We start from the raw sequence: 26,076 nt of genomic DNA on the forward strand, positions 1-26,076 counted from the left end.
ACACCTTGAAGGGGAGACCTTGGGAAACATTCTCCCTCCTCCCTCATCATGCTCCTAAAGGCAGGCAAGGGGCCAATGCAGCGCCACCACCATCTCCTCGCATTTGTAAATGAATATGGGTTTTCAAAGTGTTTTTCACCCATTTTTTAATTTGACTTTCTTGAGAGCTTTATAAGATGGTATTTAATATCCTCATTTCACAGATGAGGAAACTGAGACACAAGAATTTTAGTGACTTGTCCAAATCTTCATGCAGCTAGCAAGGAGCAGGGCCAGGAGTTGAGCACGACATCTCCTTTCCTCGATCTGTCTCAGCAATGGGGTGAGCCAGTTCTTCACTGGAGGCTTGGGGACAAGGGGTCGTGTGGTGTGGGCCCAGGGTCGGGTAGCCCTAGGGTCTGAAGCCTGGCTGCCGCCTGCCCCCGGCATGTCTCTCTTCAAGAATAAATACATGACCACGCAGTTACAGAGGACTACTCCTTAAAGGGCATTCTGCTAGTGGCTTTTTCATTTATGGTTCCTGACTACCACCCCCTTTTGCAACCCGCCTGGCTTGATTGAAGGGCTGATCTAGGCCAGAGGGTGGAGCAGGCAGGGACCCGTGTGCATCATGCTTGGACAGAAGCGCCCCGTGGTGCCCTGTGCTCTCACATTCCACCTCCTCTCCACTGGCTCTGGCCTACAGGGGCGCTGCAGACAGACAGGCAGGTCCTGGAAACTAACAGTTTCTCCCATACACCTCCACCAGCTCTAAAGGCCTCTGTCTGTATCTGGTCCCAATTCTCCCCGATTCACAAAGGACATCAAGGTTTATAGCTCTCTCCAGGATGTTACAAAATCCAAAATTTTACTTACCTTTAAAAGGATAGATAGATAGACAATAGACAGACAGATATAAAATACACACTCCACTAGCCTCTTAGGGATGAGAAGAGATGTCCAGAATTCAAAATCAGCCATTAGAACCAGACTGAGGCTAATCAGGAATTACAAGAAGGTTGCCTTCCTATATACTCTTTTTTGAACCATTAATGCCTCCTCTCCCCGGACATCCTGCAGAAGCCCAGCGAAGCCTGCCATTGTCCTGGGCTCACGTTCTCTCTCCACCTGCCCTACCCCCCTTCCCCACAGAATTCACAGGGCTTCTTGACTTTCACGCCTTACATTAGGGTAGTCTTCCTGATACCACCCCCACCTCCCCACCCCTGCCTTCAGCGGAAGGTTCCAGGGCCTGAAGCATCTGATATCTCCATTGTACAGGACCTTAGGACAAGCCTTGATCTGGGATCACCTGGATCAAAAAGATGACAGCGGTGTTGACAACAAACCATCATTCCCTAGTTCACGGGTAGGCAGGAAGGCCACATGCTTCTGAGAACTCCGGGATTCCTGCCTGGGAGGGAGGCCGAGACGTGCAGCCCAAGGCATGGGGGGAGTGGGTGGTGCATATGCTCTGAGCCCAGTTCTCTTAGGGAAGGATGGCCCCAGAACCCCCTCCCATTTTCTGCCAAGCACCTAAACTGCCATGGACCCCAAGGCCAGCCACAGGCAGACACGGACACAGAGTGCCAGAAACACACCACTTGTACAAACCATTTATTTCTTGTGTTGGGTTTATAACAAACTTGCAAGATACAAATGTAGAGCTCACGGGGCGCTTCAGTACCTATATCTAAAAAGAATGCTGCTGAGAGGGAAGCAAGCTCTCACCTGTCAGTCAGGATGGCCCCACTCTGGGGAGGGGCTTGTCGGCTAGAAAGGTGCTAAGGGGCTGCTATAGCTGTTTGGTCCCCTGACAGAGATGCCCTCTGTTCATCTAACTTTAACTCTTCTTCTAAGGTCACTTTTATACTAAATAAAGACACTGAGATCATAAATTTTCTTGTATGGTTTATTGTCTAATACTAGCAAATCAAATTGGCCCCAATATGTGCATAAATAGATATATGTGTATATATATGTATATTTCATATTTTCCTTAGTTTTAAGAGCTGCCAGGTTGGGGGGGTTGCCTAAAGGAAAGGAATTAATTCTGTTCTTGCTATAGTCAGCCCAGCTCCAAGAGTCTCCCTCTCACCAAGGCAGGTGAGCAAGTACGCACAGCTTGCAACCTCAGAAAATCTCTAAAGTGACAGTATTAGTATTTGATTACAGCCTCTTGGTTATTGATGAGGGAGGTAATGTGCTAATTGGGAAAGCCCTAGATTAGTAACCAGGGCTGTCCCCAGGTGGGTTACTTAGCCCTGGGCCTCTATCTAGGCTCCCTTCATTCATAGCAAGATGCTTTAGGCTGGGAATAGGGTGCCAGTAAGTGTCAAAGTGGGAAGCCAGGCTTCAAATGCTGTCCAGGAGCTCTGTGCTAGATTCCAAAACCCTTGATTCCAGATCTGGACAAAACACTTCCATTCCGCCCAAATCCTTGCAAGGCAAGAGCCCCTTGCCCACTTCAACAGTCGATAAGCAGTTTGGAAGGCTGAGCTGGCTTAGTTCAGGGACCCAGCAGCAGGAAGGTCCTTGGCAAGTCTGAGATGTACCTTGTCCATGGGACCCTCTGGGCTGACTTAGCAGTCTGGATGCCAGACTGGGGTACCATCCCCTTAACAATGGCCCCCAGAAGAAAGGTCACAGAGGGAGACAGATGCCATAAATGTCACCCAGACCAGAGAAGGATCAAGTGAAAAGGAGTGTAAGAAGTCCAAGGAACTTGAATGTGTCTGCCCCGAAGGACCAGTGATGCCAAACCGTTTCCTTTGGCCGTTGCACCATATCCTAGGTCCATCAAAGAATAGACTGACATTCTCAGTGCTGTTTGGCGTAGGCTGCCCTTTCCAGCAGGGTGATAAAGGAGGTGGTCCAGAAGCACATCTGGGGAGTGTGTGCCTGCAAGGGTGTACTTTTGTGCACACAACTGTAAACATTTCCTTCAAGAGCGTTCACACCCAGTAACCCTAGAGGGTCATCAAAAGTTGACAGTGTAATCAAATCTTTAGACCAGCAATGCCCTGCTCTGGCAAGATCCTCTCCGGGTGAGCTCTGGGGACCAGCCCTTTGTCGACTGGGGAATGGGAGGAAGGAAGCTGCCGAGGAGGAGGGAAGGGAGGAGGGCTGGACCTGGAGGCAGCCACCGTCTCCTCATATCACTCGCCAATTCCATCCAGACATTGCACATTTTGAAAATAGATTTGCTTTTATAACAAAAGCATAAAATAGATCTGTCTTAAAATAAGTCTTTCCTCTCCCCTTCTTTGGATCAAAAGGCATGGGGTATGGCCGCAGTATGCTAGCAATGATGTAGAAAGTAAAGGAGAGGAAATGGGCCTGGGCAGGAGTTCTAGGAAAGGATCAGACAGCCAAACATATATATATATATATATATATTACATATACATCTATATTATGTATAATCTTCATAAAACATATATTAAGGCATGTAAAGCAACATAAAGAGCCAGCTTTATGAAATAAGAGGTGAGAGAGAAGTGGCAGAGGAGCAGACATGAATCCTTGGTATTTCAACATGTATTTCTAAAAATATCACTTAAAAAAAAAAGGAGAGTCAGACAAAGAAAGGGGAAAGCATGGAAGGCCCCGAAAAATCTGTTTCTTATGGATGGATAAGGTGTGGGAGAAGATGGAGAAGCGAGCCAACCCCACCTGCCAGTCTGTGGGGGAGAAAGGACAGGTTCAGGGTGCTTGAGCTGTGCTGAAGATGGGAAATGCAGCCAAGGGTCACGTTCAAAAAACCTGCTGGAACTGAAGGTAAGTGTAATCCCCTTGTCTGTAAACCCTCAGAAGCATGAGAATATCCTAAGCACCTAGAACAGTGCCTAGTACATAAAAGGTGCTCAATAAATATTTGTTGAGTGAATGGTCAGCTTTACTTGCATATGAACCATAACTGTCCCAGCCATGAAGGAGTGGAGAGGAACTGTTAGAAGATGAAGTAATCGTTCTTGGGGCCGCTAGAGGTCAGGCTGAAGTCTCTGGGCAGCATCTCTGGCAAAGAGAAGGCCTAGGGGCCAAGGTTTTTCAGCTTCACTCTCTCTCCTCCGTCCTCTCTGGCTACATTCATCTGAAGGTGGGTGGAGCAGAGGAAGAATGGGCTTTGCTTCTGTCTCTCCACCACTGGCCCCGGGGGTAGTTGGGTTGTGAGTGAGCCAAGCTAGAAGGGAGACCTTCCATACAGTCTCAACGTGTCCTCATCTGGGATGCCTGGGATGCAGGCTGGGGCCCCAGAATCCGGCCTGCCGTATTAAGGCCACCTTCCCTCTCTGCGTGGCACACGCCCTCAGCTGGCCCACAGCACATTCCGGGCCAAGGGAGACAAGATAGGGTCACAGAAATGTTACGAAAGGCCCCAAGGCTGACCACACCCTCCGTAAGACAGGTCCTTCTCTCTGCTCCTGACCCCAGGCCAGGGAGGCCAACGCCAGGCCCAGACCTAGAAAGAGCCATTTCCCAGGCTGCTGCGGCCCAGCCCCTCAGCTCACACCTCCATCCCCACAGCAGTGCGCTCCACGGCGGGTCCTCGTGCTGGCCGCCCTGCTGATCCTGAGGACGAGGCGGGAGGAGCAGAGCCGACAGCTGGCACTACACTTGGCACTAACCTAAGGCTCCGCCCTGGGGAAACCAACACCATAGCCCTTCTCATCCCTGTCCTCCCCCTCCTACTCGCGCGTGAGTCCTGCTGCTCCTCTTTCCTCCCGCTCTCCTGAGACTTCTTCCTCTCTCTCTGCTACCCCTTCTCAACCTGCCCTCAGACACTGCACAGACCTGCCGCTCTCTATCCACAGCCAGCACTGTCCTCTGGGAGCCAAGGAGCCTCTCCCCATCCCTCGTTATCTTGTTTTTGGCTCAGGCAGGGTGGTCAGTCTCCCCTGGACCCCAAAGGAGCACCCATAAGCAGAGATGTGCCAAGACCCTGGGGGCAGGTGGGGCAGCAGGGCAGGGTTGATGGGGGAAGGGGCGGATGGCAGGTGCTGTTCTCGGCATCAAGAGAGGAGTCCTAACCTAAGATAGCCCGGCGCACGTTCCCCACCAGGGCATCTTCTCCATCAGGGAATGTTCCAGTAGGGCCATCACAATCCCAGCCAGGGCCAGACCTAGGCTCCCTGTGCCGTGGGCATCAGACAGGATGGAGCTCCTCACCCCACCATCTCACGCCCTGGCCTAGGACCGCTGTCTGAGGAGCGAGGACTTCAGGGCCGGGCACCGTGGGTATGTGGACGCTGAGATGTCCGTGCTCCTCTTGGCAGCAAACCCGGCCCCCAGCCTGGCTCCCTGCGGCATTCCCATGGGAGCACAGGGGTGGGGGGCCAGGGGCCAGAGCAGGCAGGTGGGCAGAGGCGGCCTTCAGAATGTGGCTCTGTGGAGCCGCACGGCGTTGGCCTCAGCCAAGGCTTGCACTGGAGGAGAGAGACGAGGGTGAGAAAAGCCCTGCACAGAGGGGCAGACCCTCCAGCCCACCCTGCCCAGAGAGAAGTCTCTTGCAAAACCCTGTGGAAACCCGCCCACCCCCTCCACCCTGAGAGAGGGGAACAAACGAATAGAAGTCAATTCTTGTTCACCTGCCTGATACTGAGTGGCTGCGTGCTAGGGGGAAAGAAGGCACACAGCCTCTGCCTAGAGCTGTCCAGAGCGATTTTCATTTACAGTAAGGTCTGGGAGTGATCTGGGTGAAATCAGATCTGGGACAAGCAGCTTCTGGGGGCTTCTGAGGCAGGACTGCTGTGTATCTTAAGAGACGGCAGGCTTGTTGGCCGATAGGAGGTGCAGGGGTGGGGAGTGAGGGCAGTCCCTCTGACAGCAGACAGGAGAGGCCTCAGCTCTGCTCCCATCTGCTTCTGGAGAAGCAAAGCCACTGGCATTGCAGCATCCAAGAAGCAGCCCTGCCAGTCGGCTCTAGCCTGGGAACTGCGCGGGGATGCTGGTAGGCTCAAGCAGGTGGACAGGAGGCAAAGAGCGGCAAGAGGCACTGGGGTGAGGGGAGAAGCAACGCCGGACAGAATGAGAGGGTGCACAGGGCTCAGTGGGGGCGAGGGAAGGGGTCCCGCTCCCTGGGCTGGATGAAATACAGTCGAAAAGTGCTTACGTCAGAGCTCAGACCCGCATGGCATGGCTGCTGTCGGCGCCCCGTGGGGATTCAGACGATAGGGGGTTGGCTGGCGGAGCCGGGGAGGCAGGGGAGGTGGGAGGGCTTGGGGTGGCACATTGCACTGGAAATAGAAATGAACAGGGAAGTGAATAGGGGCGGGCAGGGGTGGGAGGAGGGAGGAGGGCGGAGGTTGGGCACCGGAGCAAGCAAGGCCCCCCTCTGCGAGGCGCGGGAGCAAGGCAGGAGGCAAGCAGGAAGGAGAGCTGAGCTTGGGAACTTGTTCAAGCGGAGGCAGAGCTGGCCTGGTTTGGGGGGGGCGCCATGGAGGAGACCCGGCCGCATTCAGGCTCTGCGGAGAACCAGTGTGACTGTGGGCGAGGCCGGGCCCTCTGAGCCTAGGGCTCCCCTTCCATCCGTGCGACAGGGAGATGCACATACCTCTCCCGACGGTGGAAGAGAGTGAGGGATGGCACCTCCCAGGCAGTGCTGTCGCTAATGATAATGATTAATAGTGCAGTAAAATCACACTAATCCAAATCACCAGGCCCTCGTTCAATGACAGTCAAAGTGAAGTGATCACCGAGTTGGTCAATTCCATGCAAACAGAGGCTTCTGACAGGCTTCAAGCCAGTCTGTGAACTTAGGCTGGAGGGTTCAGAAACGAGTCCCCACTGTCACCGAGGTCTCTTTTCATCAATCCAGGAAAGGCAAACTTCAACCCACGCCTACACAGATCACTGTAAGCCTTAGAGTGGTGACATTTGAATTAATGAGCTTTTACTCTATTATCATTATTATCCCATGTTGAGAACAGCAAAGTGAAGGACAAGGAAAGGGAGCTTGAATCGTTAGGGACAAGCTCTGCACAGTCTCCCGGCCCTCGTGCACCCTTGGTGCAGTTGTGAGAGAATGTCCTCACTCAGGCTCACAGAAGAACCAGACCTCAGCCAGGGTCACACTGTGTTTCCCCCAAGAGAGGGATCCTGGCATTGAACTTCCCAGTCCCTTGCTCCCACCCTACCCTGGACCTCATCAACTTCCCTGGCCTCTGTGCAAGAGAAAGGCCGATCCAGCCCCATGCATATCTATACACGCCCACACACGGACATAAGACACGCAGTGCTCTTCCCGACAGGAAGTGACCCACAGTCTGTGCGCGGGGTCCAGCAACACCACTCCTTCCTACTCAGCGCACATCACTCAGATATGTGTGTATGGGCACTTCCGAACCTGTGCCTTGCACACCACCCAACACACTCGTAACTTTCCATACAAATACATCCACAAACGCTTTCGAACCACACATTCGTGTGCACGTCTGCATCACAGATCCAGTGGTTAGCTGTCTGGCAACATCAACTTCTAAAAGAGTCAAAAAACCAAAACCTAAGCAGGGAAGATCTCAAGGAAGCCAAATAGATGTTACAATGCACACGCAGTGAAGCTCTTACAATTTATTCATTGAAGAGCTCCTTGGAGTCCAGTTACTCTTATTTATACACAATTCCAATAGGTGTTGACTTGCTGGGTTTCTAGCCCATGAGAGATTAGAAACAGGAAAACTGGGAGACAGAGAGAGAGAGAGGAATCGAGAGGCCCACTGACATCTATATGAGGCACAGCTGAAGAGAGAAAATCTTCCATAAAAAGTAGATGTAATAATAATTTTAAAAGTGTAACAGTTTGGGAGCATTTCGCAGAGCTAAACAGATCTGTATGGATTACAACCCACAGGGCATTGCTTCCACAGAGGTCAGCAAAATAAAGATGTTTATAATGACAGTAAATGAGAGAGAGCAAGAAAGATTAATTATGTTAAATGTAACCTTTTTAAGAAGTCAGAAAAACACTAAGCACAGATTAGGAATATATCCATCAAAGTAAATTCACACACGCAGCGGACAGGCATCAGACAGATGTGCTATTACAGTTGTGTGTTCGTAAGTAGTACCACATCTGATCACATAAATAATCGGCTGCACATACATTCATGAGGCTATGCTCTCTCCATCCTGTGTGTTCACAAATATGCAGTACATATACGGTGCGCAACATACACACAAACACGCTTTATCATTCCTTGCACTGCAAAGAAAGCCCATCACACGTAAACATGTGCATTCACAAGCACTACCTCCACCCACATACTGTACACTCACGTCAACAGCTTCCAAAACACCACTTGTACTCATACTGGGTCTCTGCACAACACCCGTAGACATTTTGCACACACAGACATACTCCTATATTTGTACTCAAACATCCCCTCCATCCACACACCACACACGTGAATACACACACACATATGTACCTACAACCATTACCCAGTAAAATGACATCATGCCACACATACAAACTTCAGATTGCCACGTCCTCCCATATACTGCCCTCTAGGTACACTGACAACTGCTACACGCTCGCCCCTGACCACAGCATCCACGCCACACGCCCCCACTCAGGCACTACCTGCGTCCCTTGCTCACTGCACCATCCTCACATGTCATGCCCAGCACGGCCCCCACCCCCCAACACACAGGGCGCCTGCTGTGCCTGGCAGAGCTGTGGCTCTGGGTATCGGGGCCACAGGCCAGGGGCAGTGGGAACAGCAGGCTAAATCTGAGGTCTGGCCCCACCACAGCCATTTTTTAAATAGTTGGGGTTTGGGCAGAAGCAAGGTGACCATTTGCTTTCAGCACACAGACCCTGAAATGTAAGCCCATGTGTATCACAGGGAAATCTGCAAAGCTGGGGTGGGTTTTGTTTTCATGGCACCTGTGGTGAGGTGCAGAGAGAGCCAGGGGCTCGGGCAGGGGCAGAGGGAAGTTTTAACAGCGTGGTATGCGCTGACCCTTGAAATAGGAAGTTGCCTTTTGCCCAGAGATGTGGAATCTGATCTTTGGAAGCTTCGAGTTCATTTTGCAGCTAAACTGCAGGGCGGTTGACAGAAGCCTCCTTGTAGCCAAACTGGTTCTTCTGCCTTCTGGCTGCAGGATGGGACTCTCTGAAGCCCATCCCTTCTCTTGCCCTCAACTCCTGCCCAACTGAAAGCTTGTTTCTGAAACATCTCCAAAGGCTTTCCCTGGCCACCCCTTCTAAAGTTCATTTATACCCTAACTGCTAGTAGTTTCCTCCTTAACGCTTACTTAAATCCCCTTTGCTGTAGCCTAAAACCCTCCGGTTTCCAAAAATATCTATATTTAAAATAGCTAGAAAAACCACAAAAGGTTCCTATTTCTACTTTAGCTATCTATTTCAACTAATACTATCACCAGCACCAGCACTGCTGCTACTACAGCCAGCTAGCATTTATTGAGCACTTACTGCATGCCAGGCACACTGCTAGATGCTTAGCACACCTTGTTTCCATCCTCACACCACCAGACAGGTATTTTGATTTGAATTTTACAAATGAGGAAATGGAGCCTCAGAGAGCCAGAACTGAGACCCTCCTGAGTCACCAACACGAAACGCCATTCCCTCCTCTGTGCGTCCAGCCACGGTCCTAATCTGACACTTGCCCAGGCCACCACAGCTTTGGCCGGCACAACCTGTCTCTGCCCCCTCAACCAGAGTCATCACAAGCCTGGCATCCGTCCAGGGCATTCACCTGGACTGGCCTTCAGAGCCCGTTGCGGAGAAGGGAATATTCCGTCTCCCAGACTTCATGACTTAACCACTGTCCTTCCTCCACCTCGAAGCCTCCCATTCATGGTCTCTTCCATTCTTCCCAGTTACATTCTCCTCTATTCCAGGGTGCTTCCCCTCAGGCTGAGGGGGACGTTATCCTATTGGCTGCAATTCCATAGTGTCCACTAAGACCCACTAGCCCTTGTATCAGTGTGAAGTCAGTTCCTGATACTCATCTTTTCTTAGCAGAAAGGTGGGTTTGGGTCAGTAGCCAAGGTGGTGACTGTATTGGCCATCTTCTCTTTTCATTCCTGCTATTTGCATGCAGCACAAATGCGAAGTCAGAGAATACCCTGGAATACCTGGCCCTCACTCCACCACTGGGACATACTGGAATCTTTCCCAATCAAGCTCAGTTATCACTTCTTCTCTGGGCCTTTCCTGGACCTGCCCAGGTAGAATGGCTCCCGGTGCTCCCAGCATGGCCTCTGGCCATTCCTCCATCCAGCAGCGAGGCGGGTCATCGTGGCTCTGAGCTCCAGGATGTCAGCAACTCTGGCCCCTTTGCACCCCCTGAGCCTAGCACAGTCCCTGGTGCTCAATAAATGCTTATCCTGACTGCGAGGAACATCTCCCTGTTCTGTCCCTGGCCCCCTGCCACACTGCACTACCTCCCCTACATCTGGTCAGCTGGTCTCCCTGGCAGAGCGAGGCCCAGCCCCTCTCACCAGACAGCATGCGGCCCCTGCGGGAGGCCTCGGTCGCCAGGGCACAGGAGATTTCAATCCGCTTCTCCTGCTCCTGCAGCTGGCTCTCTGAGTCCTGGGGCACGTCCACAAGGTCCCCCTCGCCGACGGGCACCACGTTCTGCATACTGAAGAGGCACAGACACACAGACATGGAGGGGGGAACAGGATGGTCTGACTGGCTTGGGGGGCCTGCAGACTGAGGTTGGCGGGGCTCCAGGGGCCTGTGAATGTGCAGGCTCCAGTTCCCAGCAAGCTTGTCCCCAGGGGTGTGCGGGACCCTGGCAAAACACATGTTGGGACCCCTACCTGCAACATTTACAAAATGAATTAGAAGGTTCAAATGACCATTGAGGGCAAGCTTGATGGGGAAAAGAAGTCACCAGAGGGCAAGCCATCAGTTGGTCTTGATGACAGCACGTGCACGAGCCCAGCAGGTCTTTCTGGCACTGATGGCAGCGTCACCGACCCTGCCACATGCCTGGGCCCGGTCTGCTGCCTCGAACCACTGCTTCCTTTTGCTCTCCTCTTGGGAGGCTCAGGAACCCCAACCACATGGGCCTGGGCGCTGGCTTCAGTGGCACTCGTGCCCCAGGTGCCAGGGCAGGCAGAGGAAGTGGAGGTTCACCCAAGGCCTGTTACCTGGACTTGGCAATGAGCGTCTTGATCCTCTCCACCTTTTTCTGCTTCTCCTTCAACTCCTCTGGGCTCAGGGGAGTGTCAGGCTCCAGGTCAACATACCGCTCAGGGATGAGGACTTTGTCTGGGGTGGAGAGCTGTGGAGGCACCAAGGTCACCGCCTCCATCCCCCTCCAGGGCTCCCCCCGCCCCGGACTCTGCTCACCTCTTTATTGATATCCAGGTCATAGTGCTGGGGCTCCAGCTCCATTCTGCGGAGCCGGGCAATTTCCTCCCGCGGTGTCTCATAGGCCTGCCCACCTGGCTCCTCTGCCCGCAGAGCCGCCTCCAGGTTGGAGATGTCCACCTCGTGGATGCTGCGGTGACGGCGCACCTGGGGGGCAGCACCGTCATGACCACGCGGGGCCTCTGTCCCACGGCCAGCAGCACCACCACTCCACCCACACCTCCGGGCAGCCCTCGCTATGCCCATGTCCTCACGGGCCCGGCCCAGCAAGCCTGACCTGGCCACCACCCCGCTGCGCCCACCACCCCCACTGCAGAGCTGTCCTCCTTCCACGCTGCTTGTCCAAAGCCTGCTCACCGACAAGAGCCCCGAGGTAAAGTCTCCTCCTTGTCTTCTGTCAGTACTCGTCCCTCCCCATCCTGCTGCACCTGTGTTCACATCCCGTGCCATACATAACACTTTGGGCAACTGAATCAGTGTGTCTTACACTGATCTCTAATCCTTTCACATGATAGAAGTGCCAGCCCACCAACTAGAAGGTAACCTGCTTGAGGGCAGGACTTACGGGCCATAATTTTTCTTGTATTTCTGAAATTTAGTGGAAAGAAAAATTAGGCCAATAGTTTGGGCTACTCCCAGCTCTGCACTTAATAGCTGGGTGGTCCAGTGATGCCTTAATTTCTCATGCCTTTGTTTCCCTATCTCTAAAACGGGGGTAATACTTCCTAATCCAGCATCCTTGAAATGACTAAATGAGGTAGCATGGAAGGGATTGTGACTTGTATTCTCCATGTGATGGTGAGCTATAATAATTACCTTCAGTAACCCCAGCCCAATGTTAAGCACATAGAAAATGCTCTAGAAACAAGTGACAGTTACTTCCACGTTGCAGATTCTGTGCTATCTTCTCTTAACTGAATTTTGAATAATTCATTTCAACCAAAACAATCAAGGCATTCCTTTTTGTGAGTTATTTTTCTTTAGACACAAAAAAGGAAACACTTGTTACAGTATCTCCTCTGCTTAGTCTGGAAGAAGCATCCCCCAGGTCTGGCAGGTGTCCAGCCTGGGTCCTTCCTGGTCCCCCCTTGCCTAAAACCTCCTCCCTGCCCCCCACCCTCCAGCCCAGGCTGGGCACACCTGGGAGTGGGCAGTGTTGGCAGAGGCCAGGCCACGCCTGTGGGGGCTGGGAGGACGTTACCACTTTGTAGGCAGGTCGGGCACTGGGGTCGGGGGCCGGGCTGGCCGGGAGCTGCAGGCTCCTCCGCTTATCCTTCATGGAGCCGCTCTGGTGCCGCCGCATGCGGTCAATCTGCTCCTCCACGCTCATCTTGACTTTGCCCTCGCCAGGGAACACAGCACTCTTGGGGCGCTCTTGCTGCAGTGGGAGAATGGGGCTCTGACGGGTGCCTCACCCCCCACCCAGATTTTTCATCTGCCCTAATCCCTTAAAACTTCCCTTCTCTGGGAAGCCTGCCTATAATGGGTTGAAGAGTGGACCCCAAAAGATACATCCAAGTCCTAACCACAGTACCTGTGAATGTGACCTTATGTGGAAATTGGGTCTTTGAAGATGTATTAATGAGCTCAAGATGAGATCATCATCAATTAGGGTGAGCCCTAAATCAAATAATGGGTGTCCTTATAAGAAACAGAAAAAAAGAAGACACATAGAGTAGAAGGTGGAGGCAGAGATTGGGACAGTGTGTCTACACGCCAAAGAATGCTGAAGACTGCCAGCAACAACCAGAAGCCAGGAGAGGCATGGAGTGGATGCTCCCTTAGAGCCGCCGGAAGGAACCAACCCTGAGGACACCTTGACTCTGGACTGCTGGCCTCTGCAACGGTGGGGGAATAACCTTCTGTTGTTTCACGTCGCTACGTCTGTGGTGTTGTGTTAACTTCCTAGCAACCCTAGGAAACTAACACAGTGCCTCCGGTCACCACATTTGACTTCTACGACCGACTTTCGCATTTGTGTTTCATCACTGGCACATGATAATAACTTTGTTAGATATTCATATATCTTTATTATGCATAGCTTCCTCGTCCCGTGACATGTCTCCTTGTAGGAGAACTCCTCTGCTTGCCTTCCTCCTTCTTGTTCTACCTTCCTCCTCTAGCCCTGGGTTTCTCAAACAATGACAGATAGGTGGACACACAGAGGCCCCTGGGCTCCCAGCCCCGCTCAGGCCCGCACAAGCTCTAGGGGCCTGCGGGCGTGTACTCACCCGGGAAGAGAGTCCATTGGTGAGCCCGTTGGCACTCCTCCTCACCACCCTTGACGGGGTCACTTCTTCATCAGTGGGTGACTTTGTCCGAGGGGGCACAATGCCAACTGCAGGGAGACACAGTGGCCAGTGGGCCCCATAAAGAGGGACCCAGGACAGCCTGCTTCTCAGAGAGGCTCATCCCACCCGCCATGGAGGTGAGAGGCCTAGGTGGCGAAGCACCTCCTTGGCTGTGAGCGAGCACCTCTCTGGGCTCCTCTCTGGCCCCTTAGCCTCAGTTCTAGGGCAGAATGGGACTGGAAGTACCTTTGTTGAGAGCGGCCTGCTTCTCTGCCTCCACCTCTTGCCTGGTGGGCACAAGGCTGATGTCTCTAGTGGTGTCCAGGGGTGATGTCTGGTGGGGGTCTTTCTTGCTTTGCTCACAGCTTGCCTTGGGCTAGGGAGAAAGGAAGAGAAGATGGATGGATGGTGCTAGAGTGACTGCTGAGAATTTGGCCCTGGTGGTGTTTCTTTGTTTTGCAATGGTGGGAGTGCAAACCTTTGAAAAAACATGGGGCAGGGAAACTGTGTGTGCCAGCTGGGAGGTGGGCAAGGATGCACTGCCGCCTTCCACCCATGCCATCTTAAGACTGGCCAATGTGCGGTCCTCTTGGGGAATGAGGGCTCAGGGCCTCCAGGAGGCCTTCGGTTGAGGCCCATCAGAGAGAGCCCTGAGCCCGACCCGTCCTCCTGGCAAACACGGAAAGCACAGACTTGCTGTAAGCCACAGGAGGAACGGCTGGAGGCGGAGGCTACAACGCCAAGGATATCTGCGGATTCTTTTGGGATCCAACCCAAGACCTGAGCAAAAGAACAAGATGAGCTTTGTGGGGAGGAAAAGGGCACGTGGGTCGTGGGCTCACAGAATCATGTGACTAGAAAGGGACCTCGGACAGCATCCAAGCCATCCCCTCCCTGGGGATGAAGCGTCTGAGTCTCAGTGAGGGGAGTACAGAGAACAGAACAGAGGTCAGAAACTCCAGCTCTGGCGCAACTACAGAACATGGGTAAGTCCTACCACCTTTGTCTGTAAAACCAAGGTAAGGGTACCTGCTTTGCCCACCTCACTGGGCAGACCCTCAAGGGTCGTGCATATTACCAGTGAGTAGCTGAGCCAGTTTTAGGACTCTTTCTACTCACCATGCAACCTCTTCCAAGCCTAACTGCACATTTCTCCTGGATCTTGCCTAGGGATCCAGGAGAGAGAAGGAGCCAGAACAGGGGAGAAAGGGGTCTGTATCCTCACGCTCCAGGGGCTGATGAGACTCAGGACACAGACAAGGAAGAGGCACAGGCAAGGGGAGAGGGAGAGCGTGGGAGGACTGGGGTCTGAGGTGGACAATGGCAGGAAAGGACTGGCATGGCACTGGTGGGGGGTGGGGGTGTCACCGGATTCCCATCGTCTGGTCACGCTGGTAGGGAGCGGGGCGTAACCCACCACCAGCAGCCATGGGCCGCCCTGCGGTAGGGCGGCAACATCGTCCGCAGGAAGCAGAAAGGGGAGAGAGGGCCAGTATGAGGGTCTCAGCCATCCCGCTGCTCATCCGAGAGTCTGACAGAGGGTCAGCAGAAGCTGAGCCGTGGGGGAATTAATACTGGAATGGGGACAGTGACTTGGTCTCCTGCCGGGCCCCGTTCCCTCCGTCCCTGCCCTCCAGGACCCAAGGGTGCTGGGTACCTGACCCCTGGCTGTCTCGCCACCGCGGCGCCAGGAAGGGGAGGTGGGGTATGGCCAGAAGCGGCTCTCGCTAGGGAGTGGAGGCACGGTGGCAGGAGACTCCAGGGGGACGTAGGCTTTGGGGAGGGGAGGCCGCGGGGGGCCAGGCTCCTGAGGCAGAGAGAAGCCAGAGCATTAGGAGGAACGAGAGCAGCCACTGTGAGAGCAGAAGAAAAGAGCGTTAGCAGAGGCAGACGACAACCCTGCTGGGGCCTGGGGCGGGGCCCTGGGCCACCGAACTCCCACCCGTGGCCGGGAAGCAGCTCCGTCTCCAGCGCTAACCCTGCCTGGCCTGCAAGGCCCTCCTCGACCGAGCGCCCAGCTGCACCCCGGTCCCCCGTTTTCTCCAAAGCTCTCTCCTCACCGCCTCCCCACCACACTGGGCACACCCCTCCCCTGAACCTTTGCGTCTGCCATCTCTCCCGCCTGTGATGCCTTTCCCTTGCCCTCTACCTGGCCCAGTGCGTCACGGCCCAATTTAAGGTCCCCCCTCTCTTTGGAACATCAGGGCATTTACAATCTGAACCGTGTGGCTCAATACGGAGACATACACCACCACGTTCCAGAGGAGGACAGTCCAACTGTGAATGGGTCTTGGTCCCCATGGGACACTGGGTGGGGTGAAGGCCCTTGGGCATCTTTCTGAGAGGCTCTCACAGCATCCCTTGCCCAGAGTAGAGCCTCAGAACACACTTGCTGGCTGACTAGGAAAATGCTCCCCACACCGACCCGCAGTCCTATCACCCTCGGAACAACCCTAGACTTAGATTCCTGTTAAGTGTTTGGTATCTTTGCTAACCATCCTGGTGCTCAGGAAGACTTCCCTGAAAGGCAACCAAAGATGACAGTTGGAGATGAGAACAGGTAAAGGAGGAATCTGGAGGGAAGGTCCCCAAACTGGGTGTAAGAATGACTACCTCAGACAGAGACAAGGCACTGGAACTAGAGGCCTCTGGGGAAGAAATGGGCATAGAATTTGTGTAATTTCAGGCAAATGAGGACCGAGTCCTCCCTCCCCCACCCACCTTCTACCCCATGATCTCAGCTTACCTCACTGGACCCGGGCTTGGTGGGGGACCCCTGAGAGCCAGACACCAGTGAAAACGGGCTCAGGGGGCTGGTGAGGCTGGCGGAGCTGAGAGGGCTGGCGGGGCTGTTGGAGCTGTAGGTGCCTGAGGGGCCAAGTCCTCCTTGGGGGAAACAGAAGAGGAGAGTGATGAGACAAGGGGGAGGTGTGAAGCCTGGCGTGTGGCTGGGCTCTGCAGGTGGAGAAGGCAGGTAGGATTTAGGGTCTCAGGGCCACCTGGGACTGTTGAAGGGACACATAATGGGCTGGGTAGCAGGCTGGCTGTTGCGCGGCGAGCTGGGCAGGAAAAAAATAATGGATGGAAATGACACCACTGCCTCCGAGGTGTCACGGAAAGCCAGCCCAAGGTCCCTGGGCTGAAGGAAGACACTAAGGTCGTGGTCTCAGAGCACCAACGGGCCCATGGGCTTAGGGGCTGGGAAGGTACAGGTGCTCTTTGACCTGTTCTGGGGAGGAATCTAGAGTATCAGGGCAACAGCATCTCTGATTGGTATAGCTGGTCTATTCTGGGTGGGGGAAAACTTCCATAGCCCTGAGAAGGCCCTGACTGGCTCTGAGCACAGTGTGAGGGCCTGGAGATGTGTGAGTTGGCTGGTGTGGAATGGAGACCAGAGACACTGGAGCTTTTTCTGGTGAGGCCAGGAGCCAGGAGGCTGGTGGAGAGAGAACCCACCTCTATGCTTGGCTGTGTCTGTGCCCCGGGATGGGTTATTCTTCCTCAGCCCCTCCATCACATCCTGGATCCTCCAGATCTCCTTCTGGATTTGCCGGTTGAGCACCTCATTCTGAAACAGCCAGAGAGCAGGTCAAAGGACGTGCCCACCAAGGAGTGTCCCGGCGGGAGCTTTCACACACTCGTGTACACACACATCCCTCTAGCACACTCATCTTTCTCAGCCTCTGCCTCTTCAGCTTCCAGAACTGTGGGAGGAGAGGGCTCTATCATCACAGCAAAGAGTACTTCTAGGTAAACATGTGGCCTCAGAACCAAGGGAGTGAGGACATGTCCCTCTGATTCTGCCCTCCACCCAGGGGAGCTCAGGGTGGTCTTGGAGTGAAACGCCCCTCCAGGTGGACACTTCATGGTGGCCTGTTTTCCAGGGGCTAGAGCTTCTGGTTTACTGTCTTGTTTTACATACAAACAGTCCTTTTGCAATACCCATGCCCAACCTATGATGAAATATGCATGAATTCTACTTAACTACGGGGTCCATTCTTTGAAAAATAACAGCTACCTTTTATCTAGCATTCCCTGCCCTGCCACCCATCCCAGGCCCTGTGCTGAGTGCTCTGCACACGTGAACTCATTGCGCCTGCACAGCACCTCTACGAGGCCAGGACAGCAGCGGTCCCCACTTCACCCCAGAGGTGAAGAGGCTCACACCCAGGACCATCTGTTAGCAAGCAGTGTGGCCACCGTCTGAGTCTGGGTCTATTTGTCTCAAGAGCTAGCGCTCTTGACCCTGATGCTATCCCACCTGCCAAAACGTTCGTGTTGAAAGTGAGGCGTGCACACCGAACATGGTAGCATTTGGGGTCTCAGGACCAGACGCCCTCACGTCACCCACCTAACCAGCTGCAAGGGTGGGTGGTAACTTTTGTTACCAGGAGGGAAACAGGAGGAAAATGGGGGAACTGCATTAGAGAGATGGGGCTTGCAGAGGGAGCTAGAGAAGCGGCGGAGCCTGGGAAGAGAAGAGACAGAGGAAGGAAAAGGAGAAGAACGCCCCAAGAATGTCCACCCTCCTGCCTCCAAGCACAGTGTTTCTGAGCCAGCCCAGAAAGGAAGGCCTCTTTCCCACCTAAAAATTCCCCAGTGGCTCACTCCCACACTGCGTACTCTCCTGATGTCACGAGAGAGATTTGTCTTTATAATTCTATTGTTTACATTCATATGCCTGTTAAAGTCTCCCATGCTTCAACTTTTCTTCTTCCCCTGTGATCTGATGGAACTAAAGAACGATCCCACATTCGCTTCACCCTGAAACTCAGAGTCTGTTTTAAGAGGCTCTGAACCTTATCTTTCATCTCAGGACCAACTCCTGGTCAGAAGTCTCTGAAATTTCTAAAGCGAGAAAGGAAGCCACTGTGGTCTCTCCTGGCCAAAAGGGCAAAGGAGGGCTGAAGCACACAGGGGGCTCCTCACCTGGAGGTCCAAGCTGAGCTGCTCCCAGAGCTCGTCGTGCAGGGCGGAGACCTCTGCCTCCAGGCTCTCGTACTCCACGGTGCTGTTTGCCAAGGCCTGCAAGGGGAGAGCTAACTGAGAAGCCGCAATCGCCAAACCGCCCCTTGTCCTGCCTCAGGGCCTGGGGCCAGGGTACCTGGCGTCTGGCAGGTTGGGCAGGAGGATGCAGAGGGACGGGAGAGGGCACAGGGCTGAGACATTCTGATGACAGCCAAACACTGGTCTTTTAGAAGGGGCAGTAGCCCAGCCTACCGCATGCCCAACAGAGAGAAAACAGAATCCTCTCCAGATGGCAGGCAGGCCCAAAGGGGTTAATCTCACTCCCACTTCCCTCCTGTTCTCCCCAAATTGGGTGATAGAGAGTAGAGGGCAAAAAGGAAAGAGCCAGAGGTGTCTGTTCTCTGGAGGTTAGAGACCTTCCTCTCTCTGGGCCACAGTTTCCTGGGCCTTTTGCTGCTGCTTTCTGTATCAGAGGGTTTGCCCTGTGCCTACCGGGAAGTAACCAGGGTGGCATGTTGCTGGAGTCCTGGTTCTCCAGGGGTGAGGAAGAGGTGGCTGTCAGAGCAGCCAAGGAAATAAGTGGCCCTCGACTTCACTTTGTCCTGAATGAATCCTGGTGCAGATATGGCTTGTGGGAAACGAGCAGCCTCCCTGGTGCAGACCCAACGGCATGGGCAGGCTGGCACACTCCTGCCTCTTTGCAAGGCAGAGTTCAGGTCCTCGTACACCCCCCTCCCCGAAAGCACCCTGCTCCTGCCGTCGGAGGAGAACAGGAATTCGAGGAGCGCAGGCTGGGAGGGTGGCTCTCCTGCTCAGGTGCTGACCAGGGTGGGAGCACAGACCCAGCTCCCGGGTTACCGTGGTCGCCTGAGACAGCTCCACCCGGATGTTGATGAGCTGGTTCTGCAGCGACTCCTTCTTGTGCAGCAGCTTCTCTGGGTAGGCAGGCTGGCTTCCAAACATCTCCAGTTCCTGATGGGTCCCCATCAAGGCACTTTCCAGGCTCTCCTGAAGAAAGGCAGGGGTGTGGCTATGAGCAGCCCTGGTATCTCCTCTCCGGGGCTTTCAGCAGCAGAGGCCTGAGCCCTAGGGGTTCAACCAGGCAGCTTAGTGGAGTTTCCCTCACACCGGCTAAGGTCCCCAGACGAGCTTCAGCAGGTCTGATTAAAAGCAGGACAGAAGTTTAAGGAGGGGCAAAGCTTCATCAGCTTAGTCAGGATGGAGATAGCAACCCACAGCTTCTCTGGGCCAGCCCCCCACGTCCCCCACTCAGGGCCACCCCGCGGCTCTCACCTTCTCAGCTCGGAGCTGCTGCACCAGCCGTTCCTGCTCCCTCACCACCTTGTTCTGCTCACACAACTTGCCCAGCAGCTTCTGGGGTCCCCAAGGGGGAAGGGAGGGAGAGAGAAGGGAGTGAAGGGCGTGGTTTGATGGGGACCTGGGAATTGAGCTGGCAGGGCCTGGCCTCTGGATACCACCTCCTCAACCCTGCTGAAGAACCCTGGACCTTCACCTTGACCTTGGAGGCTCCTGGGAACAGGAAGATGGTCTTCACCTTGGGGGACTCCCCCAAAGACCCGTTGGGAGGGAAGACAAATTTATTCTCTGAGGAAGTGAGTCAGCTTGAGAGGGGAGAGGGCTGGGAGCCGAATGTTAAGCCCCTGCACTCCCATCCTCTTAGGGGTTCCAATTCACAAGGTGTTAGAGGCTAACCCGGCCTCGCCTCCTAGGCCTCCAGGTGTCTATGGATTGGAGAAGTCGGCCAATTTCTGAACAACAGTCTTAGCAAAACCAGTAAACAACGTACACCGGTTCCCTAGTCCCACAGGACCCTGATCTCCCCTCCTCCTTCCAGAGTCTCAGTATGGCTGACACTGGGGCCCTCTGAGGTCTGGTCCTCGCCTGCAAGGAGCATCTCCCCTGCCTGCCAGGCAGATCTGCTACCAGGCAAGGCGGGTCAGGCCAAACTTGCCTTCTGGGAAGACCTGTGCTTTCCTGCATCCACACCTTCATTCATGCCACTCCTCAAATACACCCTGGTCTACTTTCTAGTGGGGCCAAATCTTGTCCTCTGGGCCCTTCACCTCAAGGCCCAGCTCACATGCCACCTGTTTTGTCCTCAGCCCACAGCCCACATCGTTGCCCTGCCCCGCACTCCTGCAGACCCTGCTATGATCCACCCAGCATATGAGGCCTGCGCTGCCCCCTGGGCCTCCAGCTGCCCAGAAGCTCCCTGAGGGTGGGGCCGGGCCACATGCTTCTTTCCAGGTACCTGGGGACCACATGCTCTACCTCCTAACAAAGTCTGTGTGCCTGAAATAAGCACATCCACCGCCGTCGACAAGAGGGCCTTGCACTCGATGGAGAAACACGCACAGCCACGGTGGGAGGAAGGGGTGAGCGGTAAGAACGAGGAGAGGGCACTGAGGAGGCTCAGGGAGAATGTAGTCTTTGAGGTGAGAGAGGACAGGAATCGAATGTATGAAGGGCCACAGAAGATGAGAGGTGGATGGAGGAAAAGCCCCCGCGGAGGACAGCGAGGATGCGGAGGGCAGCAGGAGGGGCCGGACTGGACAGCGGGAGCGGGAGAGCTGCTCTTACATCTGTGTCTTGCTCGTTTAGCTTGTAGGTGTGGAGGCTGTCCCGGAACACTTCTGGGTACGGAGGGACCTGCAGGAACAGGAGGCCGGTTACTGCAGCAGAGGACAGCCAGGACAGGGCGTGCAGGGACAGGAGAGCCGGCGACCCTGCTCCGTTCCTGCCACCGACCACAGGCCATCACCTCAGGAAGCATCTGTTCTGGGTACCTGAGCTGAGCTAGTGCTCTGCCCCCCGGCTGGAAAGCATGGGGCGGCCTGGCCTGAGGCTCCGTCCCAACTGTCCTGGGCTGGTTCTAGAAGTAGAGGTGCCGCTCACTCGTGCTCTGTATCTCCTCTCCCCTAAGGCCCAGAATCTACGGCCAAGAGGGACTCCAGGGCTGTGTAGTTCCCAAATGGCTTATTGGTAACAACCATGACAACAAGAGTTAAGTCTCGGCTGTTTCTGAGGATAAGAGCTGGGAGAATGGAGTGAGCAGTGGAAGCATTTGAGAACGACTGCCCTAGTCGATCGAACGCCAATCCCAGGGCTTGTGCCTAAACCGGAACTATCTCTCAGTCCAGCAAAGGTGCCTGCTCTTGGTGACACATGCAGCAAGCACAGCACCTTCTACACAACTCTGTCACTGGATGGGTCCACATCACACCCCTCATGCCCGTCGCCCCAACCACTGTTAAGAAGGCACCAAATAGGAAAGAAAAGTCCTGAACGTCCAAAAGCAGGTTTGCCATCCCCGGCATGGCATGAGATGTCAGTGCCGGCTCGTTTGATGGTTTGGGAAATGGGCCTGGGTTCACCCATGAATGTGAAGAATGAAGGAGATGCTGTGGAATTAAAGGAGGGAGGCCAGGCCGAGCCTGGGAGATGAGGCCTGGCAGATGAGCAGGCGGGGTGGAGCAAGCCCCACCCCCGATGGGTGGACTCGACCATGCGCAAGCAGCTAAAATGGTGTGGACGGGGACCATGCTGCCAGGCAGAGGTCTTACTTGCATGAAGAGTTGGGCCCTGGGGGAGGAGTTCTCCACCATGCGGTTCACCATACTGATGAGAGTCTCGCTCTCACTCATCTGCAGCAGAGGAAGGAACAGACGATTCAAACTCAGACCCACACAGAGATATCTCCCCCGCCTGCCTGTGCTCGCTCTCCAGGAAACAGCAAAGGGCAGCTCTTCCTGAGGCCTCCAGCACCCTCTGTCTGGCCTGGCCCATCATTCACCCCTTGTGAGCTCCATCTCAGGACCTGCACAGAAGCTGCCCTTGAGGAAAGGCCACAGAAGGGAGCTGGGAGGCTGCTGGGCCCTCACCCGTGGCTCTGAAGAGGCCCCAGCCCAGCGACACCTCCCCAGGATGCCTGAGTGGTCTCATCCCGTTGGCCCAGCTCTCGTTTCTCACACTGGTTTGAAAAGTCAAAGACCACACCGGCAGTTGGAAAGTCCGATCTCCCAAAATTTGAACTAAATGGAACGACTTTAGAGGAAATGTGACCTGCTCTTTGGATGGGCCTTCACGTTGGGAAGGCGCAGGTCTCTCGCCCCAAGTCCTGCCCACCTCTGCTCTAGAGTAGAAAGGATTGCTAAACACGGTTTCCAGAGCTGGGCTGGTAGCATCCGTGCCGATCTCGGATGGCGCTAGGGAGCAAATAAGGAGGCGAAAGCAAGCAAGCCATGTTAAAGGGACATCAGAGACTGGAACCCTGCTCTCCCAACATGTTATCCTTATGCTTCAAGGAACATGGAGGGGGAAAGACTATTTGCCAAATGAAAAAGAAAGAGAGAGAGGGAGGGTGAGGGAGAGTGAGAGGGAAGGAGGGAGGGAGGACAAGCCAACCAAATCAGCCAGCAATGCCATCGTTTCCCCCACGGGTTCCAGTGTGAGAGCATCAAATGTAAACATATTAGGGCGTGTCCTTGGCTATGTCCCTTTAACTCAACTGAGCTCCAGGAGGAGGCAGCAGAAGACAGAGGGGAGTTGTGCAGCAAAGGCTTCTTGGGGACGGGAGGGGAGCAAGGGAAGGGACAGGGCCACCTTAGGGCAGATCTTCAGGGGTCACAGTTCAGAGGACCCCCACGCTTTTTGCCCTTGTCTTCCAAATCTTTGTGGGACCCACATATATTTCCCTCTTACCCCGTTTAGGCGGCAGCCCCAAAGCAGCCTTGCTTCTGTGCACTGAGGACAGGATGAGGGCACCCTTCCACCCCCATTCACAGGCTCTACAGCATTTTAAAAGGCTCTCCTAGGATCTGATTTTTCTACCTCTTTAGCCCAGTTGGGAATTTTTTCTATGATACAAAGTGCGATTTAAAAGGCTTTCGAAAGAGCAGCTAATGTGAGGTTGAGTCTTCGTGAAATGGTTAAAAGTCAACAGGACATCAGCCACATTTTCTGTAAGGATCTGAACTCAAGTCAGTCCCTATCTTCTTAGAGCCTGTGTGCGTGCACGCGTGCGTGTGCACGCGCGCACACGCACGTGTATGAATGAGATCATGTTTGTTGCGTATGGGGTGTGCCTGTGCGGTGTATGTGTGATTGCATATGGTGTGCGTATGTTTACGTTTGCTGCCTGTGTGTCATGCCTGTGTCCTGTGTGTGGTGTTTATGTGTTACGTGTGTAGGGCAAGGCGGATCTACCAACATATCAGGCTTTGAGAGGACAAGGGAGGCCCAGGCTCTCCTTCGTCACCCACAGATCTCATTCCTTCCCCAACCAGTGGATGTAAAACAATAAAGGAAGCAGGAGTATCCTCACCCTGGTCTGCCCCCACCCATGCTGTGGCTTTCAGGATGGTTCAGCCCGTGAGGGCCTTGCCTCTAGGAGGACTCCTGTGTGCCCCCTTCCGTCTCTCCAAAATGTTAGAGAAATTTTGTGAGAAAGCATCTAACCCAGTGCCTTATACATAGCACTGGGGTCAAGGGTGGTCAGTTAATATTGTTGAGTTTTGGAAGGAAAAGAACAATAAAACAACCACATTAGCAATCACTACCCTTCACCAATGCCTGCCGAAGTGCTCCCATATACATTCTTACTCAACTCTCCCAACAACCCTGTGAGGGAGAAAGGGCAGGTCCTACAATGTCCATCTCATGATTGAGAAAACAAAGACCCAGAGAGACCAAGTGACATTTCCAAGGTTAAAAAAAAAAATCCCTGTGAATGGCACAGTGGGAACTAGAGTGCAGTGTCTGACTAGGTTCCGGACTCTTCTCATCATACAAAACTGCCTTTTTAGAATATTGCCCTTTATCTAGGAAGAGGTCTTCTGAAAGGTTATTTCTGAAGCCCCCATCCCCTCTGTGAGGGCAGAAGCCCCCAGGAAGGGGCCCTGCCATCTGCACTGAATGCTTGGACAGCCAGCAGTGTGGATGGGCTGCAGGGAGGAAGGTCTGCCGGGAGCCCTGCTCCTCACCACCCCATGTCACTGCAGACACAGCTTCCTGCCAGTCTTCCCAGTCCCACTCCGGTTGGTATCCTGGGACTCATCCCCTCATGGATTAGAATGCTTACGGTGTCAATACCACGTGCTCCTTCTGGGACTAAAATGCAGTGTTCTTGAGGGCTGGGAGCCATCAGTGCTGATTAAAACGTGTACATCATGCTTCCCAGCACCCAAGATGCCCCAGGAGGATGACCTCACTGAGACACGGAGACCCTGTGAGACAGCGGTCACATGGCTTGTGACTAGAACCACCAGCAGCTGCAACCATGTCCTCTGATATCAAGTTCGTGGTTCTCTCTATAATGTTAAGAGCACAAAATCTTCCTGGTAGGTTCGACCCCAGCTTCTTCTTATGTGAGATGTTTCCGCCGCTGTAAACTGAGTCAAAAGCTCAGCGTCATATCCAAGCTCTGTTGTTCACTGGCTGTGTGTCCTTGGCATGTTATCTGAGCTCTCTGGGCTTTAGTTTCATCACATCCCCTACAAAATGCGGATAATAATAATATCCACCTTGCAGAGTTATAACGATTAAATGCGTTAGCATCTGCAAAATGCTTAGAATAGTATGGGGCACAGAGGAAGCATCCAGTTATGGTAACTGCTGCCGTTATCATTATTATTACTACCGTTATTATTTCCACCACCCCAGGCTGCCCCCACCTGGACCCGGTGCACATCCAGGTCCCCCATGATTTGCAGCACAGATCTGAATTATGAGTATGTGCTCATGTAAATGCCCAGCACATGGACCCCTGGCCTGTCTAAACCCAGCATCACAGCCTCCATAGCCTCAAAAGGCAAGGCAGCCAAAGGTGAGAGCCCAGGCAGTCAACTGCTTCCATCACATGGGGACACTCATTGCCTCTTCAGGATGCTCATCTATAACACTGGGTTGATAATATTCCCTCTGCCTTCAGCACTGGCTTCTCAGGAAAACATGTGCCGTGTATGCAAAAGAGCTTTGCAGAGGAACGAACAAATATACCGAATTAACATAACTTTAAAAATCATCAGAGGGCAGGTCTGTGGTCCTTCGTTTACAAATTATGGAATTTAACCACAATCTGTGGAAGAGGATAGGCTCATTTCTCAGATTCAGGCTGAACTAAATCCTGAGCCTCTTAGGCCACAGCACAGAGCTCCTCCCTGTTTCTGCAACTCTCCCAGCAAAAATGCAAATTCCCATCTGCCCCCTGGGGGCAGTTCCATCGGGGCCGAACAAATAGGCGGTGGCATTAATTATTCATGCGGTCATTTACAATTCTGCTTTCCCCAGGAAACTCCCAGCTGCCCTAAAGGGCTTTGCAGAGAGGCGTGTGAAGGTGCAAACCAAAATATAAGCCACTTTGTTGTGTCCTGGTTTTGCCAACAAAGGTTGTCAAATGGATGGCGGATGAGGAGGCGGGGAGGAGCAGGGAGACGTGATGGGAGGGCAGGGGGATGGCGAGGGGCA

General features: G+C 53.8%; 1 protein-coding gene across 9 annotated transcripts in view; it reads right to left on the reverse strand.

Annotated features, from left to right (window-relative positions):
- PLEKHA6 (pleckstrin homology domain containing A6) overlaps positions 1 to 26,076 on the reverse strand; it is a 152,173-nt gene that overhangs the window by 13,396 nt on the left and 112,701 nt on the right. For 5 of the 9 annotated variants that reach the window (XM_057728175.1, XM_057728174.1, XM_057728183.1 and 2 more), the window contains 15 exons: positions 22,176 to 22,256; positions 21,193 to 21,261; positions 19,885 to 19,965; positions 19,450 to 19,599; positions 18,553 to 18,648; positions 17,080 to 17,191; positions 16,370 to 16,509; positions 13,870 to 13,999; positions 13,564 to 13,670; positions 12,534 to 12,710; positions 11,312 to 11,479; positions 11,110 to 11,243; positions 10,450 to 10,595; positions 6,092 to 6,215; positions 1,611 to 5,405 (listed from right to left, as the gene is read on the reverse strand). In XM_057728175.1, coding sequence (XP_057584158.1) covers positions 6,100 to 6,215; positions 10,450 to 10,595; positions 11,110 to 11,243; positions 11,312 to 11,479; positions 12,534 to 12,710; positions 13,564 to 13,670; positions 13,870 to 13,999; positions 16,370 to 16,509; positions 17,080 to 17,191; positions 18,553 to 18,648; positions 19,450 to 19,599; positions 19,885 to 19,965; positions 21,193 to 21,261; positions 22,176 to 22,256 — 1,707 coding nt within the window. In that variant the 3' untranslated portion in view covers positions 1,611 to 5,405; positions 6,092 to 6,099. Of the gene's footprint in view, positions 1 to 1,610; positions 5,406 to 6,091; positions 6,216 to 6,315; positions 10,036 to 10,449; positions 10,596 to 11,109; positions 11,244 to 11,311; positions 11,480 to 12,533; positions 12,711 to 13,563; positions 13,671 to 13,869; positions 14,000 to 16,369; positions 16,510 to 17,079; positions 17,192 to 18,552; positions 18,649 to 19,449; positions 19,600 to 19,884; positions 19,966 to 21,192; positions 21,262 to 22,175; positions 22,257 to 26,076 lie in introns of those variants that run through there. The other 4 variants (XR_009052725.1, XM_057728176.1, XM_057728177.1 and 1 more) reach the window with 4 other exon arrangements.

The sequence above is a fragment of the Hippopotamus amphibius genome, chromosome 3 (genome assembly GCF_030028045.1).
Source record: "Hippopotamus amphibius kiboko isolate mHipAmp2 chromosome 3, mHipAmp2.hap2, whole genome shotgun sequence".
Lineage (NCBI taxonomy): Eukaryota > Metazoa > Chordata > Mammalia > Artiodactyla > Hippopotamidae > Hippopotamus > Hippopotamus amphibius.